The 22947-nt window shown below is 50.2% G+C and overlaps 1 protein-coding gene across 1 annotated transcript in view; it reads right to left on the reverse strand.

Annotated features, from left to right (window-relative positions):
* Positions 1–22947, reverse strand: part of GGNBP2 (gametogenetin binding protein 2) — a 79422-nt gene that overhangs the window by 7251 nt on the left and 49224 nt on the right. Inside the window, exons 6-8 of the mRNA XM_069946061.1 lie at positions 21073–21198; positions 8825–8950; positions 6504–6652 (exon numbers count right to left, since the gene is read on the reverse strand). Of these exons, the coding sequence (XP_069802162.1) occupies positions 6504–6652; positions 8825–8950; positions 21073–21198 (401 nt within the window). The remainder of the gene's footprint in view (positions 1–6503; positions 6653–8824; positions 8951–21072; positions 21199–22947) is intronic.

Below are 22947 nucleotides of genomic sequence, written 5' to 3' on the forward strand. Positions count from 1 at the left end.
TTTTATTAAAGGAGAAGTTATTACTTATGAAAAGTTATACAATTTTCTAATGTACATTAATTATGGGAAATGCTCCTATACTGCTATTTCCCTTAATTTAGTGTATCAGGAAGTGTTAGAATTCTCTCAGAAGCAGTGACGTCACGACGAAAGGTGTAATTTCTATGGAGTGTCCAGCAGGTGGCGCTCTTTATATAGAAGTCAATGAGTACCATTGACTTCTATATATCGTGCGCCCCTGCTGGACACTCCATAGGAATTACAGTGTATGTAATGTAATGTTATGCACTGTACTTTTGGGGACTGTATTTGCTGCTGATCCCCCCTGGCCCCCCCTCCCTGTGTCCCTGTCAGAGATCGCTCACCCCCGGAGCGTGCTGCTGGCCCCGATCTCGGCACTGGTCTCAGGCACCTGTACTCAGTAGCTGACAGGCTCTGTGTGAGTGAGGCAGGAGAGATTTCTTGCTCTGTACACAGCGCCTGTCAGCTGAGTACAGGTACCTGAGACCAGTGCAGAGATCGGGGCCAGCAGCACGCTCCGGGGGTGGGGGTGAGAGATCTCTGACAGGGACACAGGGAGGGGGGGCCGGGGGGGGATCAGCAGCCGATACACATCACTTCCCCACCGATGCCGACCCTGAGTCCCTGGGGGGAGGGGATGCAGCGGGCAGCCGGGTGTCTAGTAGCAATGAATGAAGTAATGCCGCCCGCCGCATCCCCTCCTGTGACTCGGTCGGCATCGCTGACAAGGTGGGGGGGGGGGGGGTGGGTTCTGCGGAGTGATGATGGATGCTAGACCCCGCATTCACCTGCTAGTGCAGTGCCGGCCCATGTAACTGGTGACCGGCACTGAGCCCGACGACCCCTGATAATTTACTGCAGCCTCGGGGGACCCCCACTCTGAAGCGTGTGGGGATGCAGAGCACTGAACCCTGATTGGCTGCACGCTACCAAGCCAGTCAGGGTTCAGTGCTCTGCTGCTAATGAGACGGAGAGCGACGCCGGCCGGGTGGTGACGTCACCGAACCGGAAGGAGAAGAGGATCCGAGCCACAAGCTGCAAGATCACGTGACCGGACCGGAGATCTCCTTGGGGGGCCAAAAAACAACAGGTAAGTATATTAGGAAAGTGTTAACCTTGGTTAACCCTTTCCTTTGCTAAATTATTGATTTTCCCTGGAATACCCCTTTAAATAATAAACCACATTGACAACTGAATATGAGTTTCAAGTCTCATCAGTAGACCAGACCTCGGTGTCCCATCCTGCTCAACATGAACCCATCTCATACCTCCTTCCACCCCGCCTACGCCAGCCACCAACCCCCCTTTAAAAGGGAGGGGGCGCTCCCGGCGCCGGGCAGGTGTGCATTCTTGTTAAACACTCCAATGCCAGCACTCCACAATAGCCATTACAGAGCTACCGCAATTCTTCACTCCTCCCGGCCGACCAACCATATATTATGACCAGTACGACCAGCCAGGGCGGTCATGTTGCCAAACACCCACTCATGCAGGGAATACGCCAAAGTGAGGTTGACCCTCAAAGGAAGAAAGAAAAAAAAAAAAAAAAGATAAATAAATACGCATTCACATATAGACAAACAAAAACGCATACACATAACTGTGCATATTCAGACAAACATGTCTAAACATACCAAGAATCAGGCTCAGTCAGGGCCCGGGGAGCACGCCCAACCGAAGTGGACACGGACGATCCCTCCCCCCCCCCCCACAGTCCCACCAAAAAGCTATCCCTCTTAACAACCATTCCTTCTCGTAAGCCACAGGAGTACTCCACAGGTCAGAAATACCAGCAAGTAACCCCTATGTGTGTGGGGGAATCACCACACCAACATCTTCAGGAACCGTCCCTCAGGGTATAGTAGTATTTCCTCCATCCCACCCATCCCAGCTGACAAAGGAGAAGAAGCGAGGGAAGAGAAGAAAAAATAATCATAGTAATAGTAAATAAATAATTCTGTAAATACTAATACAAATAATAATCAATGAGAAGGGATAGGAGTTCCAGTATTTGTCCCATTCATCCATTATGGCTTTTAACTCCTCATCTCCGGTCTCTTATATATTTATTGTGCCATAACTCATTTCTCACCATCTTCCATTCATGTATGGTAGGAAGGTGTACCGACACCCAGCCAGCAACAGATAACTTATAAATGGCTGCCCTCCTGTCTTTGGACGGATGATGAGCACTCCTCTCCTGGCATTGGAAATATGGTTTTCATACTCCTAAACACTTCCCCCCCAAATAGTGTGTAATCCTGGACATAGCCAGCAGTGACCATCCAGGTCTGCACCTCGGGATCCACATCTATCGTAACCCAACAAAGGCTCCTTACGCCATTCCCTAATATCATCAAGCACATAATATAATCTGTCAATACAAAAAAAACGGTGTGATTTTATATTTTTTATCAGTGTTCTAGTTACTTGTGTTTGAGTAAACTCTATCCCAAAACTCCTCATTCTTCACCCCAATAAACTTACTCCCTTGTGTTTCTCCCAATCTCGTCTGTATTTTGGCAGTGTTACCCTTCATACTAACTATGCGTTCCGTACACTCCGACCTCATGATCCATCCACTCCTTTAGTTGCTTGACTTGTGTTTTTTAGTTGAAGATATCTCAAATGACATACTGGTAAATTTCTCCTCATAAGATCTTAATTCTCAGTTTAAAAAAACACTGGTCAACACATAACAACCCTCTCCTTGCCCAGTATTGCGGATCCAGCATCTTCTCCAGCTCAGGATATTGGCCTCTACATCACATTGGTGTAAACCTCAAGGTCCTCACAGCGGCACATCTTATATATTGTATTCTTGGGGTAATTAACCATCATTGTCGCCTCTAATAATTCAAAAATGTTACTCACCAACCTGTTCTGTTCAATAACCCACATGGCCTAAAAATCCTGGCTAAATAGTACTTATAAAGGTCAGGCACTGCCAGCCCCCCTCTATCCTCTGCAACTGTCACCACCTTCAATGTCAAGGTGACATCTACAGAATTCACATAAAAAATACACATAGAAAACCTTCATACAAAGTCCATAAAATGTGAGGGTAAGTCAATCAATTCATGACGGGCAACACAGTGTATATATATCAATTCCTAATGAACGACTCATTCACAGTTCTACATATCCAAAACCTTCTATATTAGTCCACTACCCGCATCCTGAAGCATAAGGAAAGGGGCCATTTCTCATGGATGCTCTCATGGAGCGCAGAGAGAACCATCACATGATCGGACCAGGAGCGCTCACATGATCAGACCACATCACATGATCGGACCAGGAGCGCTCACATGATCAGACCACATCACATGATCGGGCCAGGATCGCTCACATGATCGGACCCGGAGCGGTCACATGATCAGACCACATCACGTGATCGGGCCAGGAGCGCTCACATGATCAGACCACATCACATGATCGGACCCGGAGCGGTCACATGATCGGACCCGGAGCGGTCACATGATCAGACCACATCACGTGATCGGGCCAGGAGCGCTCACATGATCAGACCACATCACATGATCGGACCCGGAGCGGTCACATGATCGGACCCGGAGCGGTCACATGATCAGACCACATCACGTGATCGGGCCAGGAGCGCTCACATGATCAGACCACATCACGTGATCGGGCCAGGAGCACTAACATGATCAGACCACATCACATGATCGGGCCAAGAGCAGTCACATGATCAGACCTAACGGCTAAATGAAGCCTTCGAGTGGAAGTTTTAGGCACTAGGTTTAAGTGCAATAAGTTGGTCGTATAATTTTATCTAGATATATGTAGTGTTTTATATATATGTTTAAGGTTATAGGTCCAGTTATTATGTCATATATATTTGTTTTTACCTTTACTGTTTAATTTCTCTCAATAGTTTAGCTATTTGCTATGGGAAAAAGAGGGGGGGGGGGGGGAAGAGATTTTTATTTATTTATTTTGAGAAAAGGATTTTTAGTTTTTTCTTTTTTTTTATTTTATACATTTATATATTGGGTCTGCATATACCTCTTTAGCCTTGTTCTTATAGCAACACAATATATTTGTATTTTATATCTCTCTATTTCATGCTATTTCACCAGTTCTAGTGACACTTATGTCATATAGGATTCTCGTCACATGACACTTATGCCTGATAGATTAGTAATCACCCAATAGGACTCCTGCTTTTGGTCTGATCATGTGAGCGCTCTTGTAGATGTCACCTTGACTATGTACATTGTGCCCTGATGTGTATAGGGGTAACTCCCCGGGGGGAGGCAATGGACCGCCCCTCCTTTAGCCTCATCATTGGGATTCCTTGCTGTATAGAAGTATGGTCTGTGCCATGAGCATACTATGTTTGTCCTGAATCTGACGAAGGGGCGCCATAGCCCTGAAACCCGTTATTGTTGGACTGAATAATGTGAACATCGCTTTCTACTATGTTGTTCGGAGGTGAGCGCAATCTCCAGGTCATTTTTGGCACCATTTGGTTTTCCTGATTCCACAAGGAGCCCGGTTTGGACCTGTCGTGAAGACCGCTGTTCCCCCGATCCCTGGGAGGTGTGTTGGACACCAGTACATGTGCTGCTGGGTGTTGTGGCTCTGTTTCCACAACCCCAAAAGGTTAGCAATGATTTTTAATGTGTATTAGATCATTCTTTCTATCCAGAGGTACTACTCTATGAGGCGCTCTGCCTTTCTTTTTGTTCTTTGTTCCCTCTCACATAGGAGTCAAACACTTCACCAAAGTGCCCCATCATCCGATGCTCAGCCAGTCTGTATGTCTCTACTGGCAACCCATCGGCTCCTGGCGTCTTCCCCACGGGCATAGTTCTAAGTGTTAGCAAGATCTCCTCCATTTCAATAGGGCGGTCTAACCACTGTCTCTGGTTGTCCAACAGCTCAAGGTTGGAGAAATCCTCAGCCATCTCAACCTCCCCTTGCCATCTAGTACTCTTTATAAACCCCAAGGAAGACTCCTGCTTTCTCAGCCCAGAGCCATCTCTGTTTTACCTCCGCCATATTAGTCTTTATATATTCCCAGTCAGTGACACCACTTCCCTCATACTCATGTTCCACGGATTTCTTCCGAGCCCTACTGACCTTGCTTATAAGTCTCCTTCTATGCTTTTGATGTATCCCAGACTATGGCGCTACTAGCAGAGCCGCTGTTAACCTAAAAAAACCTTCATTTCTGTATCAACTTGGCATGGATCAGGTTAAACCAATGCGGATTAGACCTATAGCTTGCCCCCAGCCCACTGCTTTTGTTACCCATCACAATGTCCAAACATCACCATGTCATTCACCAGAATCAGGTCAATGACACAATGTGAGGCATCGTAACATGCTCATTCAGTCTACCCTGGATGCAACTACCGTCACAAGCCGTCCAATCAGTTGAATTCCTCCATAAGCTTTGCCACTGGGGACATGGTTTCATTAAGTTACATAGATTTGTAATTACTTCTATATAAAATCTCTAGTCTTCCAGTACTTATCAGCTGCTGTATGTCCTGCAGGAAGTGGTGTATTCTCTCCAGTCTGACAGTGCTCTCTACTGCCACCTCTGACCATGTCAGGAACTGTCCAGAGCAGGAGAGGTTTTCTATGGGGATTTGACGACCGTTCCTGACATGGACAGAGGTGGCAGCAGAGAGCACTGTGTCATACTGGAAAGAACCCATAGGATTTATCTAGGAGTAGAGGAAGCATTTACACAGATTCAGATTGGAAATAATACAGATAAACGACCACTGCTCACACCGTCATAGAAGATAAAACAAGACATATAAAATGATTTATCCCGTACTGCTGCCATAGTAACAGTAGGGAGGGGGGGTGTCTATGGTAGTGCCCCATGACAGCTCACAGACCTGGCCTGAGGTGCTGGCATACAGATGGCAGCCCTGGTAGGCACCATACCTGTTTCAGCACAATCATTACTTTCTTACAGGATAGAAGAGTCAGAGAGAAGTTGTGGCCCGGCGTTTGTGCCTCACAGTTGCTGCTTCCTTCCTCTTCTCTCGGAGTAATCCCCCCAGCCGGGCACGTGTGCCATATAAGAAGTTTGTGTGTGCACTGCTGTGAAGGGAGACACGTCCTGCATCCTGAGCCCATCACCAGGTAGAGAGTTGTATGCTCACTGAGCGGCTGGAGACAATACCATTAGTCCCTCTCTGACTCCAGTAAGAAAGTAAAGACTATGCTGGATCTCCTCCACAGGGCCTCTCACACAAAAGCATCACGTCTTCTAGGGCACGTCATCTGAGACAGAGTCCGTATTCTGAGACAGAGGTAAGGCCATGGACTAGCAGATGTGGAGGTTGGCTGTGGCTGCAGGGCATGGAGACAGCTCCGGCCGTGTACACTCAGTCTCCTGTGACCGTAAGCAGCGGTGCACGTTACCCAGCAGACTACTGGGGCTCAGGTATTCAGATGAAGAAAAAACTAAGTATATGGTATATGGGGCAACTCACAGTCTGGCTGCGGCACACGAAGGGTTTACACTTCTTTTTCCTCCTCCTGTTTGTATCTTTCACACTGTCTTCTGCTGAATTGGCCCAACACTCCACGCAGCTGTCGCCGTCCTCGTCGTCCTTCTCACAGACCCCGCAATGGTCCTCCCCTGCACAACACACAAGGTAAGAGGGAAGACACCACATACCCCAGATCCCGCCATAGTGAGAGGGAGGACACCACATACCCCAGATCCCGCCATAGTGAGAGGGAGGACACCACATACCCCAGATCCCGCCATAGTGAGAGGGAGGACACCACATACCCCAGATCCCGCCATAGTGAGAGGGAAGACACCACATACACCAGATCCCGCCATAGTAAGAGGGAGGACACCACATACACCAGATCCCGCCATAGTAAGAGGGAGGACACCACATACACCAGATCCCGCCATAGTAAGAGGCAGGACACCACATACACCAGATCCCGCCATAGTAAGAGGGAGGACACCACATACACCAGATCCCGCCATAGTGAGAGGGAGGACACCACATACCCCAGATCCCGCCATAGTAAGAGGGAGGACACCACATACCCCAGATCCCGCCATAGTAAGAGGGAGGACACCACATACACCAGATCCCGCCATAGTGAGAGGGAGGACACCACATACCCCAGATCCCGCCATAGTAAGAGGGAGGACACCACATACCCCAGATCCCGCCATAGTAAGAGGGAGGACACCACATACACCAGATCCCGCCATAGTGAGAGGGAGGACACCACATACCCCAGATCCCGCCATAGTAATAGGGGGCAATGTTCTAGAAGGTGGTTTCCTTAACTGGAGAACGCCTTTGGCTTGGTTGTTCCTTCCCGGAGGGAAGGTCTGGCTAGTTCACTGACGTCGAGACATGTGATGGTGTCTCTGCAGTGTTCTTTTGCATAGTAATAGGGAGGACACCACATACACCAGATCCCGCCATAGTAAGAGGGAGGACACCACATACACCAGATCCCGCCATAGTAAGAGGGAGGACACCACATACACCAGATCCCGCCATAGTAAGAGGGAGGACACCACATACAATAGATCCCGCCATAGTAAGAGGGAGGACACCACATACACCAGATCCCGCCATAGTAAGAGGGAGGACACCACATACACCAGATCCCGCCATAGTAAGAGGGAGGACACCACATACACCAGATCCCGCCATAGTAAGAGGGAGGACACCACATACACTAGATCCCGCCATAGTAAGAGGGAGGACACCACATACACCAGATCCCGCCATAGTAAGAGGCAGGACACCACATACACCAGATCCCGCCATAGTAAGAGGGAGGACACCACATACACCAGATCCCGCCATAGTAAGAGGGAGGACACCACATACCCCAGATCCCGCTATAGTAATAGGGCGGACACCACATACACCAGATCCCGCCATAGTAATAGGGGGCAATGTTCTAGAATACACTGACGTTGAGACACGTGATGGTGTCTCTGCGGTGTTTTGGTTCATCTCCCTGAGGTCAACCAGCGTCCTTTTGCATGCACTTACTAGACATTGCTCCCACTAGCCAGAATCCTACTCCACACTGATGAGGGGCAAAAACCCTAAAACAGCTGTCTGTGGATGGATACCTTGCTGAGGTGGTTTCCTTGACTGGAGAACGCCTTTGGCTTGGTTGTTCCTTCCCGGAGGGAAGGTTTGGCTAGTTCACTGACGTCGAGACATGCAATGGTGTCTCTGCAGTATTCTTTTGCATAGTAATAGGGAGGACACCACATACACCAGATCCCGCCAAAGTAAGAGGGAGGACACCACATACAACAGATCCCGCCATAGTAAGAGAGAGGACACCACATACACCAGATCCCGCCATAGTAAGAGGGAGGACACCACATACACCAGATCCCGCTATAGTAATAGGGCGGACACCACATACACCAGATCCCGCCATAGTAAGAGGGAAGACACCACATACAATAGATCCCGCTATAGTAAGAGGGAGGACAGCACATACCCCAGATCCCGCCATAGTAAGAGGGAGGACAGCACATACACCAGATCCCGCAATAGTAAGAGGGAGGACAGCACATACCCCAGATCCCACTATAGTAAGAGGGAGGACGCCACATACACTAGATCCCGCCATAGTAAGAAGGAGGACATCACATACCCCAGATCCCACCATAGTAAGAGGGAGGACACCACATACACCAGATCCCACCATAGTAAGAGGGAGGACATCACATACCCCAGATCCCACCATAGTAAGAGGGAGGACACCACATACACCAGATGCCACCATAGTAATGGCTGCTTACCTGCTTCATCGTGGTTGCAGATCCCCTCAGTACAAGCTACATCGGAGCCCTCACGGGAGCCAAACTCACTGCCCTCCATACTGGACGAATAGCCACAATCACTTCCATTAGAACAAGCTGTGAGGCCTGAGAGACGGGAGAAACAACAACAAACATAGTCACATCATAATATCACACAAACTTATAGGGGCACTCCAACAAAATCTATTCTTCAAATCAACTGTCAGCTCTCAGAAGAAAATTACTAATCTATATAACTTTCTATTTAAAAATCTCCAGTCTTCCAGTACTTATCAGCTGCTGTATGTCCTGCATGAAGTGGTGTATTTTCTCCAGTCTGACACAATGCTCTCTGCTGCCACCTCTGTCCATGTCCATGACACTGACTGACAGCTGAGTGAGCAGGAGGCCGGGCAGCATTGATTATTCATGAAGAGGAGGGAGAAGGAAGGAGCTGTGAGGTGGCCAGAGTGCGGCACAAACATTACATTCATTACAGTAGGAGACCTGAGATTGTGCATAATCCACTGCACTGACACATTACCAAAAGGCACCATGCTCACTAGGGGACTGTCAGCTACAGCACTCTGTCACCACCTCAGGTACAGCTACAGCGCACCGTCACCAGCTACAGCTACAGCACACTGTCACCACCTCAGGTACAGCTACAGCACACTGTCACCACCTCAGCTACAGCACACTGTCACCACCTCAGCTACAGCGCACTGTCACCACCTCAGGTACAGATACAGCACACTGTCACCACCTCAGGTACAGCTACAGCACACTGTCACCACCTCAGGTACAGCTACAGCACACTGTCACCACCTCAGATACAGCTACAGCACACTGTCACCACCTCAGGTACATCTACAGCACACTGTCACCACCTCAGGTACAGCTACAGCACACTGTCACCCCCTCAGGTACAGCTACAGCACACTGTCACCCCCTCAGGTACAGCTACAGCACACTGTCACCACCTCAGGTACAGCTACAGCACACTGTCACCACCTCAGGTACAGCTACAGCACACTGTCACCACCTCAGGTACAGCTACAGCACACTGTCACCACCTCAGGTACAGCTACAGCACACTGTCACCACCTCAGGTACAGCTACAGCACACTGTCACCCCCTCAGGTACAGCTACAGCACACTGTCACCACCTCAGGTACAGCTACAGCACACTGTCACCACCTCAGGTACAGCTACAGCACACTGTCACCACCTCAGGTACAGCTACAGCACACTGTTACCACCTCAGGTACAGCTACAGCGCACTGTCACCACCTCAGCTACAGCTACAGCACACTGTCACCTCCTCAGGTACAGCTACAGCACACTGTCACCACCTCAGGTACAGCTACAGCACACTGTCACCCCCTCAGGTACAGCTACAGCACACTGTCACCACCTCAGGTACAGCTACAGCACACTGTCACCACCTCAGGTACAGCTACAGCACACTGTCACCACCTCAGGTACAGCTACAGCACACTGTCACCACCTCAGGTACAGCTACAGCACACTGTCACCACCTCAGGTACAGCTACAGTACACTGTCACCACCTCAGGTACAGGTACAGCACACTGTCACCACCTCAGGTACAGCTACAGCTCATTGTCACCTCCTCAGGTACAGCTACAGCACACTGTCACCACCTCAGGTACAGCTACAGCACACTGTCACCTCCTCAGGTACAGCTACAGCACACTGTCACCCCCTCAGGTACAGCTACAGCACACTGTCACCACCTCAGGTACAGCTACAGCACACTGTCTCCTCCTCAGGTACAGCTACAGCACACTGTCTCCTCCTCAGGTACAGCTACAGCACACTGTCGCCCTCTCAGCTACATCTACAGCACACTGTCACCACCTCAGGTACAGCTACAGCACACTGTCACCACCTCAGGTACAGATACAGCACACTGTCACCACCTCAGGTACAGCTACAGCACACTGTCACCACCTCAGCTACATCTACAGCACACTGTCACCACCTCAGATACAGCTACAGCACACTGTCACCCCCTCAGGTGCAGCTACAGCACACTGTCACCACCTCAGCTACAGCTACAGCACACTGTCACCACCTCAGGTACAGCTACAGCACACTGTCACCACCTCAGGTACAGCTACAGCGCACTGTCACCACCTCAGCTACAGCTACAGCACACTGTCACCTCCTCAGGTACAGCTACAGCACACTGTCACCACCTCAGGTACAGCTACAGCACACTGTCACCCCCTCAGGTACAGCTACAGCACACTGTCACCACCTCAGGTACAGCTACAGCACACTGTCACCACCTCAGGTACAGGTACAGCACACTGTCACCACCTCAGCTACAGCTACAGCACACTGTCACCACCTCAGCTACAGCTACAGCACACTGTCACCACCTCAGCTACAGCTACAGCACACTGTCACCACCTCAGCTACAGCTACAGCACACTGTCACCACCTCAGGTACAGCACACTGTCACCACCTCAGCTACAGCTACAGCACACTGTCACCACCTCAGCTACAGCTACAGCACACTGTCACCACCTCAGGTACAGCTACAGCACACTGTCACCACCTCAGGTACAGCTACAGCACACTGTCACCACCTCAGGTACAGCTACAGCACACTGTCACCTCCTCAGCTACAGCAGACTGTCACCACCTCAGCTACAGCTACAGCACACTGTCACCACCTCAGCTACAGCTACAGCAGACTGTCACCACCTCAGCTACAGCTACAGCATACTGTCACCACCTCAGCTACAGCACACTGTCACCACCTCAGGTACAGCTACAGCAGACTGTCACCACCTCAGCTACAGCATACTGTCACCACCTCAGGTACAGCACACTGTCACCACCTCAGGTACAGCTACAGCACACTGTCACCACCTCAGCTACAGCTACAGCACACTGTCACCACCTCAGCTACAGCTACAGCACACTGTCACCACCTCAGCTACAGCTACAGCACACTGTCACCACCTCAGGTACAGCTACAGCACACTGTCACCACCTCAGCTACAGCACACTGTCACCACCTCAGGTACAGCTACAGCACACTGTCACCTCCTCAGGTACAGCTACAGCATACTGTCACCACCTCAGCTACAGCACACTGTCACCACCTCAGGTACAGCTACAGCATACTGTCACCACCTCAGCTACAGCATACTGTCACCACCTCAGCTACAGCTACAGCACACTGTCACCACCTCAGGTACAGCTACAGCACACTGTCACCACCTCAGCTACAGCACACTGTCACCACCTCAGGTACAGCTACAGCATACCGTCACCACCTCAGCTACAGCTACAGCATACTGTCACCACCTCAGCTACAGCTACAGCACACTGTCACCACCTCAGGTACAGCTACAGCACACTGTCACCACCTCAGCTACAGCACACTGTCACCACCTCAGGTACAGCTACAGCATACTGTCACCACCTCAGCTACAGCTACAGCAGACTGTCACCACCTCAGCTACAGCTACAGCACACTGTCACCACCTCAGGTACAGCTACAGCACACTGTCACCACCTCAGCTACAGCACACTGTCACCACCTCAGGTACAGCTACAGCACACTGTCACCACCTCAGCTACAGCTACAGCACACTGTCACCACCTCAGCTACAGCACACTGTCTCCACCTCAGGTACAGCTACAGCACACTGTCACCACCCCAGGTACAGCTACAGCGCACTGTCACCACCTCAGGTACAGCTACAGCACACTGTCACCACCTCAGGTACAGCTACAGCACACTGTCACCCCCTCAGGTACAGCTACAGCACACTGTCACCCCCTCAGCTACAGCTACAGCACACTGTCACCACCTCAGCTACAGCACACTGTCACCACTTCAGGTACAGCTACAGCACACTGTCACCACCTCAGGTACAGCTACAGCACACTGTCACCACCTCAGGTACAGCTACAGCACACTGTCACCACCTCAGCTACAGCACACCACCTCAGGTACAGCTACAGCACACTGTCACCACCTCAGCTACAGCTACAGCACACTGTCACCCCCTCAGGTACAGCTACAGCACACTGTCACCACCTCAGGTACAGCTACAGCGCACTGTCACCCCCTCAGGTACAGCTACAGCACACTGTCACCCCCTCAGCTACAGGTACAGCACACTGTCACCACCTCAGCTACAGCTACAGCACACTGTCACCACCTCAGCTACAGCTACAGCACACTGTCACCACCTCAGGTACAGCTACAGCTCACTGTCACCCCCTCAGGTACAGCTACAGCACACTGTCACCGCCTCAGGTACAGCTACAGCACACTGTCACCGCCTCAGGTACAGCTACAGCCCACTGTCACCACCTCAGCTACACCACACTGTCACCACCTCAGGTACAGCTACAGCACACTGTCACCACCTCAGGTACAGCTACAGCACACTGTCACCACCTCAGGTACAGCTACAGCACACTGTCACCACCTCAGGTACAGCTACACCACACTGTCACCACCTCAGGTACAGCTACAGCACACCACCTCAGGTACAGCTACAGCACACTGTCACCACCTCAGCTACAGCTACAGCACACTGTCACCACCTCAGGTACAGCTACAGCACACTGTCACCACCTCAGGTACAGCTACAGCACACTGTCACCACCTCAGGTACAGCTACAGCGCACTGTCACCACCTCAGGTACAGCTACAGCACACTGTCACCACCTCAGGTACAGCTACAGCACACTGTCACCACCTCAGGTACAGCTACAGCACACTGTCACCACCTCAGGTACAGCTACAGCACACTGTCACCACCTCAGGTACAGCTACAGCACACTGTCACCCCCTCAAGTACATCTACAGCACACTGTCACCCCCTCAGCTACAGCTACAGCACACTGTCACCACCTCAGGTACATCTACAGCACACTGTCACCCCCTCAGGTACAGCTACAGCACACTGTCTCCACCTCAGCTACAGCTACAGCACACTGTCACCACCTCAGGTACAGCTACAGCACACTGTCACCCCCTCAGGTACAGCACACTGTCACCCCCTCAGGTACAGCTACAGCACACTGTCTCCACCTCAGCTACAGCTACAGCACACTGTCACCCCCTCAGGTACAGCTACAGCACACTGTCACCACCTCAGGTACAGCTACAGCACACTGTCACCACCTCAGGTACAGCTACAGCACACTGTCACCCCCTCAGGTACAGCTACAGCACACTGTCACCCCCTCAGGTACAGCTACAGCACACTGTCACCACCTCAGGTACAGCTACAGCACACTGTCACCACCTCAGGTACAGCTACAGCACACTGTCACCCCCTCAGGTACAGCTATATGACACTGTCACCACCTCAGCTACAGCTACACCACACTGTCACCTCCTCAGGTACAGCTACAGCGCACTGTCACCTCCTCAGGTACAGCTACAGCACACTGTCACCTCCTCAGCTACAGCACACTGTCACCTCCTCAGGTACAGCTACAGCGCACTGTCACCTCCTCAGGTACAGCTACAGCACACTGTCACCACCTCAGGTACAGCTACAGCACACTGTCACCTCCTCAGGTACAGCTACAGCACACTGTCACCGACTCAGGTACAGCTACAGCATACTGTCACCGCCTCAGGTACAGCTACAGCACACTGTCACCACCTCAGGTACAGCTACAGCACACTGTCACCACCTCAGGTACAGCTACACCACACTGTCACCACCTCAGGTACAGCTACAGCACACCACCTCAGGTACAGCTACAGCACACTGTCACCACCTCAGGTACAGCTACAGCACACTGTCACCACCTCAGGTACAGCTACAGCACACTGTCACCACCTCAGGTACAGCTACAGCACACTGTCACCACCTCAGGTACAGCTACAGCACACTGTCACCACCTCAGGTACAGCTACAGCGCACTGTCACCACCTCAGGTACAGCTACAGCACACTGTCACCACCTCAGGTACAGCTACAGCACACTGTCACCACCTCAGGTACAGCTACAGCGCACTGTCACCACCTCAGCTACAGCTACAGCACACTGTCACCCCCTCAGGTACAGCTACAGCACACTGTCACCACCTCAGGTACAGCTACAGCACACTGTCACCACCTCAGGTACAGCTACAGCACACTGTCACCCCCTCAGGTACAGCTACAGCACACTGTCACCCCCTCAGGTACAGCTACAGCACACTGTCACCCCCTCAGGTACAGCTACAGCACACTGTCACCACCTCAGGTACAGCTACAGCACACTGTCACCACCTCAGGTACAGCTACAGCACACTGTCACCACCTCAGGTACAGCTACAGCACACTGTCACCCCCTCAGGTACAGCTATATGACACTGTCACCACCTCAGCTACAGCTACAGCACACTGTCACCACCTCAGCTACAGCGCACACTGTCACCTCCTCAGGTACAGCTACAGCACACTGTCACCACCTCAGCTACAGGTACAGCACACTGTCACCACCTCAGCTACAGGTACAGCACACTGTCACCACCTCAGGTACAGGTACAGCACACTGTCACTACCTCAGCTACAGGTACAGCACACTGTCACTACCTCAGCTACAGCTACAGCACACTGTCACCTCCTCAGGTACAGCTACAGCACACTGTCACCACCTCAGGTACAGCTACAGCACACTGTCACCACCTCAGGTACAGCTACAGCACACTGTCACCCCCTCAGCTACATCACACTGTCACCACCTCAGGTACAGCTACAGCACACTGTCACCACCTCAGGTACAGCTACAGCACACTGTCACCACCTCACGTACAGGTACAGCACACTGTCACCTCCTCAGGTACAGGTACAGCACACTGTCACCACCTCAGGTACAGGTACAGCACACTGTCACCACCTCAGGTACAGCACACTGTCACCACCTCAGGTACAGCTACAGCGCACTGTCACCCCCTCAGGTACAGCTACAGCGCACTGTCACCTCCTCAGGTACAGCTACAGCACACTGTCAGCCCCTCAGGTACAGGTACAGCACACTGTCACCACCTCAGGTACAGCTACAGCACACTGTCACCACCTCAGGTACAGGTACAGCACACTGTCACCACCTCAGGTACAGCTACAGCACACTGTCACCCCCTCAGGTACAGCTACAGCAGACTGTCACCCCCTCAGGTACAGCTACAGCACACTTTCACCACCTCAGGTACAGCTACAGCACACTGTCACCACCTCAGGTACAGCTACAGCACACTGTCACCACCTCAGGTACAGCTACAGCGCACTGTCACCACCTCAGGTACAGCTACAGCACACTGTCACCCCCTCAGGTACAGCTACAGCACACTGTCACCACCTCAGGTACAGCTACAGCACACTGTCACCCCCTCAGGTACAGCTATATGACACTGTCACCACCTCAGCTACAGCACACTGTCACCACCTCAGGTACAGCTACAGCACACTGTCACCACCTCAGGTACAGCTACAGCACACTGTCACCTCATCAGATACAGCTACAGCACACTGTCACCACCTCAGCTACAGCGCACACTGTCACCTCCTCAGGTACAGCTACAGCACACTGTCACCACCTCAGGTACAGCTACAGCACACTGTCACCACCTCAGCTACAGCTACAGCACACTGTCACCTCCTCAGGTACAGCTACAGCACACTGTCACCACCTCAGGTACAGCTACAGCACACTGTCACCACCTCAGGTACAGCTACAGCACACTGTCACCCCCTCAGCTACATCACACTGTCACCACCTCAGGTACAGGTACAGCACACTGTCACCTCCTCAGGTACAGGTACAGCACACTGTCACCACCTCAGGTACAGGTACAGCACACTGTCACCACCTCAGGTACAGCTACAGCACACTGTCACCCCCTCAGGTACAGCTACAGCACACTGTCACCACCTCAGCTACAGCTACAGCACACTGTCACCACCTCAGCTACAGCACACTGTCACCACCTCAGATACAGCTACAGCACACTGTCACCCCCTCAGGTACATCTACAGCACACTGTCACCACCTCAGGTACAGCTACAGCACACTGTCACCACCTCAGGTACATCTACAGCACACTGTCACCACCTCAGCTACAGCTACAGCACACTGTCACCACCTCAGCTACATCTACAGCACACTGTCACCACCTCAGGTACAGCGCACTGTCACCCCCTCAGGTACAGCTACAGCACACTGTCACCCCCTCAGGTACAGCTACAGCACACTGTCACCACCTCAGCTACAGCTACAGCACACTGTCACCCCCTCAGGTACAGCTACAGCACACTGTCACCACCTCAGGTACAGCTACAGCACACTGTCACCCCCTCAGCTACATCACACTGTCACCACCTCAGGTACAGGTACAGCACACTGTCACCTCCTCAGGTACAGGTACAGCACACTGTCACCACCTCAGGTACAGGTACAGCACACTGTCACCACCTCAGGTACAGCTACAGCACACTGTCACCCCCTCAGGTACAGGTACAGCACACTGTCACCACCTCAGGTACAGCTACAGCACACTGTCACCACCTCAGGTACAGCTACAGCACACTGTCACCACCTCAGCTACAGCTACAGCACACTGTCACCACCTCAGCTACATCTACAGCACACTGTCACCACCTCAGCTACATCTACAGCACACTGTCACCACCTCAGGTACAGCACACTGTCACCCCCTCAGGTACAGCTACAGCACACTGTCACCCCCTCAGGTACAGCTACAGCACACTGTCACCTCCTCAGGTACAGCTACAGCACACTGTCACCCCCTCAGGTACAGGTACAGCACACTGTCACCACCTCAGGTACAGCTACAGCACACTGTCACCACCTCAGGTACAGCTACAGCACACTGTCACCACCTCAGCTACAGCTACAGCACACTGTCACCTCCTCAGGTACAGCTACAGCACACTGTCACCTCCTCAGGTACAGCTACAGCACACTGTCACCACCTCAGGTACAGCACACTGTCACCACCTCAGGTACAGCTACAGCACACTGTCACCACCTCAGGTACAGCTACAGCACACTGTCACCACCTCAGGTACAGCTACAGCACACTGTCACCACCTCAGCTACAGCACACTGTCACCTCCTCAGGTACAGCTACAGCACACTGTCACCACCTCAGGTACAGCACACTGTCACCACCTCAGGTACAGCTACAGCACACTGTCACCACCTCAGGTACAGCTACAGCACACTGTCACCACCTCAGGTACAGCTACAGCACACTGTCACCACCTCAGCTACAGCACACTGTCACCTACTCAGGTACAGCTACAGCACACTGTCACCTCCTCAGGTACAGCTACAGCACACTGTCACCACCTCAGGTACATCTACAGCACACTGTCACCACCTCAGGTACAGCTACAGCACACTGTCACCACCTCAGGTACAGCTACAGCACACTGTCACCACCTCAGGTACAGCTACAGCACACTGTCACCACCTCAGCTACAGCTACAGCACATTGTCCCCACCTCAGGTACAGCTACAGCACACTGTCACCACCTCAGGTACAGGTACAGCTACAGCACACTGTCACCACCTCAGGTACAGATACAGCACACTGTCACCGCCTCAGGTACAGCTACAGCACACTGTCACCCCCTCAGGTACAGCTACAGCACACTGTCACCACCTCAGGTACAGATACAGCACACTGTCACCGCCTCAGGTACAGCTACAGCACACTGTCACCCCCTCAGGTACAGCTACAGCACACTGTCACCACCTCAGGTACAGATACAGCACACTGTCACCGCCTCAGGTACAGCTACAGCACACTGTCACCCCCTCAGGTACAGCTACAGCACACTGTCACCACCTCAGGTACAGCTACAGCACACTGTCACCCCCTCAGGTACAGGTACAGCGCACTATGGCCTCCTCCACGTCTCCTGGTGTACTGACCTGTCTCCTGGTAGCTTTCAGACTCTGGACACTACACTGACAGACACAGCAAACCTTCTTGCCACAGCTGGCATTGATGTGCCATCCTGGATGAGCTGCACTACCTGAGCCACTTGTGTGGGTTGTAGAGTCCGTCTCATGCTACCACAAGTGTAAAAGCACCAGCAACATTCAAAAGTGCTTGAACAAATGAAAAGTATTCCCAAAGCGCTGTAGCTTACTGGGAGAAAAATGACAACAGAGTGTATAGTGACCAAAAGGTTTATGTGCATCTGAAGTTCAGTATGATGTATATAATTGACATTTATGTATATGAGCAGTAGTAGTCTTGTCGTATGGTTAGCACTAAGACTTGAAGATATATACACATCGTCACGTGGGCGACCAGAGTTCGCTGAAACGCATTAGATTTTTGATCCTGAACGGCCTCTATCCACTAGTGACATCACTACAACGAGGACTCCTTGGAACTCACTCAATCACGCAGAACTCTTTATTCAACTACGAACAAACCGATAAGCAACAGACTGATACAAACCGGGGGACAGTGCAGCTAGAGACAGGTACTTACTCAGACACAGGTAGGGGGTGACAGAACAGGTATACAGGTGATCAACCTGTCAGATGCTGTTCTTACCCCCAACACAGTTGGAAGTTTTAAGCCTTGGCTTGACGTTCTCACCAACCTCTGGTTTTGATTTTTTTACAGCATTAAAGGACTTGAATTTGTTTGCCAGGAAACTGGTCTTAAAGAAATTACATGACCGATCCGGCACACAGTGACTTTTCTAAAGAAGATTTAGAGATATTGAAAACATTGGAGGAATTACTACAAGAACAGCAAGGAGAGAACAAGGAAGGTAAGGAAATCCCTCAGATGGTGGCAAAATCCACCAGATTTCCACCCCTAAACCTGTGCCCTAGTGTCGATATCTTTGTGAAAACAGTGACCAGTGAATTTGAAAAGATATCGGGTAGACGGAGGAATGACAAGCTAAGCGCTGAACAAAGACAGGCACTCAAGGAATTAAAGAACATTAAAAGGCATAATATTTAAAGGAGCCGATAATGGCGGCAACGTGGTCGTATGGCCTGTTGCTATGTATGAACGAGAAACCTTGAAATGCCTACTGGTGGAAGATCCTAGGATGGCATGCTTGTACCTGCTGCCCAAGGTGCACAAAAGCCTCAAAAATCCTCCGGGACCACCGATCGTATCGGGAAATGGAGCCACTAGGTAAATACCTGGATACATTTTTGGAGAATCTGCCATCTTTCATCAAAGACACAGGGGATGTGTTAAAGTTAGCACAGTTATGCTCAGCCAATCGCGGCTGAGCAGCTGATGATGCAGCAGAGGGCGCCCGGCACTCGGGAAGATCGGAGGTGTTCGGGCCGGCAGGCCGAAGATGACGTTTGGCACAAGATGGCGGACGGGCACGACACGGATCAGGTAATGTATAATGCACCACACTTCCGGGTACACGGGTGGGGGTGGTGGGACACTGGGAAGGGGGCCGTTCACAGACATAACATACATTACAAAGTTGTATAACTTTGTAATGTGTGTTATTCTGTGAATAATTTTTTACCGCCGCACTACCCCTTTAAGAAGGTTGGATGGGATTTCCCTGGAAAATGACATGTGGTTGGTTACATGTGACGTGGAGTCCTTGTATACCTCCATAGCACACACGGATGGTCTGGAGGCCGTACAAACGTTTTAGACTATGCATTATACAGACGGGGAATTGTGCACATTCTTACTACGAGCATTGGAGTTTGTACTAACACACAATGTGTTTATATTTAAGGAGACCCTCTACCTGCAGCTCCAGGGAACGGCCATGGGGGCGTCTTGTGCGCCCTCGTACGCCAATCTTTTTCTGGGGCTGTGGGAGAGGGAACTCTTTTGTACCACCCCCTTGAGGAATGTGAAAAAGGTCCAATTATGGACCAGTTTCATCGATGATATATTATTCATTTGGCAGGGTACAGAGAAAGATTTGTTGCAGTTTGTAGAAGACCTTAATAATAATGAGAAGAACATCAAGTTAACAGTGAAATATAGCCAAGAGAACATCGAGTTCCTCGACCTAAAGATCTATAAGGGTAAGAATGGCCAGGTGGAGACAGATCTGTACTGTAAAGAAACATATTAGTCAACTCCCTGTTACATGCATCCTCCTTCCACCCAAGACCTACAATTAGGGGGATACCAGTGGGACAGTTTCTTAGAGCTCGGAGGTTGTGCTCTGACAATGTTTGTTTTTTGAAACAGGCTACAGACCTGACAAGACGGTTCGAATCACGTGGTTACAGCAAGCCGTCCATAAAAAGGGGTTTTGATCGGGCAAGGATGGAGAGAAGAGAAGATGCGAGATCAGACTCAGGAGCAGGTGAGATTCATAACCTCCTATAATGACAAGGCAGATGATATGAAAAAATATTTGGAGAAATTTTGGCCAATCTTACAAGGCAAGTGGATCACTGAAACACTGGCAATAACATATAGGAGGGCCAGGAATTTGTGGGACATGCTTGTGCGGAGTTACCACAGAGGCACAACGGTACAGAATGTGTTTGTATCAAGGGGTCCCAAGTGGGGATGTTACCCCTGTGGGACGTGCGTTGCATGTCCCAATATGGAGAGGGCGACGGAGTTTGTCTTGAGTGATGGCAATAAGAGATTTAAAATCACGCAGCACATTACCTGCAATACGGAAGGAGTTGTGTACTATGCAACATGTCCCTGCAACCTGATATATGTGGGTCTGACCTCACGGAAGATGAAAGTGAGGGTACGTGAGCACATACAGGACATTCGCCGGGGGATGGAAGCAGATGAGGTGTCGACATGGAAAGCAATTCCAAGGCATTTTAGAACACACCACAATGGGAATGGAAGTTTGCTGAGAGTGAAAGGAATGGACAGTCTATATTGGCAACAGAGGAGGAGACTGGAGGAGGATATTGGCTCAGCTGGAAGAGAAGTGGATTGTGAAAGTTGATTGTGTGAGTCCCAAGGGATTAAATGAGATGCTAAGTTTTGCCCCATTCTTATAGTCATGCATATGAGTTTGTAGCCCTAGTAGGGATGACTTGTAGCTATGTTTCGAGGGTCCTTGTGTTATGTTAGGTGTACGTGATGTATACTAACGGTTTTATTTTCTTTTAATTTAGAGTTTTTATATGTCCTGATGTCCTATCCAGTGGGAAGAAGATGATCTTGAAGAGAAAAGAGAAGAGAGGAAGCGGTTTAGAATATACTAATATGTTGTTTTTAGCAACATATTTTTATATAATGAAATATACTTTTTTACACTTTACTTTTGCACATGGTTACACGTTTACACAGTTGGGTTTTATGTGGATTTTAGGTCTTTAGACAACAATCATATTTTTTGTTTAAACTTGTGTATGTGTATGTATGTGTTTATGTGTATATATGTGTGTGTGTGTGTGTGTGTGTGTGTGTGTGTATATATAATACTTTTTGCACTTACACTATTTTTTATAAATTTTATGTATATTAATATATTATGACTAATTCATTATCACTAGACTGACCACAGTATACATTATGCACTTTATTGGCATTGATTTAATTGTATATATTGAGTATACACATAACACATTAATTATTCACATACATGCACTTATTGGTATTTAATAATTCATTCATATTTATTAATTACACATTATATGGTTGATAATCACCCTGGAGTATATGGTTAATTACACAGTGATTGTATATTGTCCATTCTGTTCAGTATATTTATTATTTAGTTCAACATCAGTTTTTGAATATGTATTACAATAGCACATGCTTGTATGTACAACCAAAAAAACTTTTAGATATGTACCATAGTAGCACATGTTTGTATACATGAATTTCATGTAGCACAGGTTTGCTTGGTGTTGCTCTGCCTTTAGTGTGCAGTTACACTTCCATTACTAAGTTTGACAGCTGCCGGGAGACGTCAGGACGCCGCACTGTAGCGTGCGATCATGTGACCAGCGGTGGAGGCGTCTGGAGACCGGCATTTCTCACTGGTGTATATAAGGAACAGGATTATAGGGATCTGCACTCCTCTGTGAACAAGCGTTAGAGGTGGCAGCACACAGTTCTATCAGGTACTGTCTTTCTCTCCCAGTTATTGAA

Source organism: Dendropsophus ebraccatus, chromosome 11, assembly GCF_027789765.1.
Source record: "Dendropsophus ebraccatus isolate aDenEbr1 chromosome 11, aDenEbr1.pat, whole genome shotgun sequence".
In the NCBI taxonomy this organism is placed as follows: Eukaryota; Metazoa; Chordata; class Amphibia; order Anura; family Hylidae; genus Dendropsophus; species Dendropsophus ebraccatus.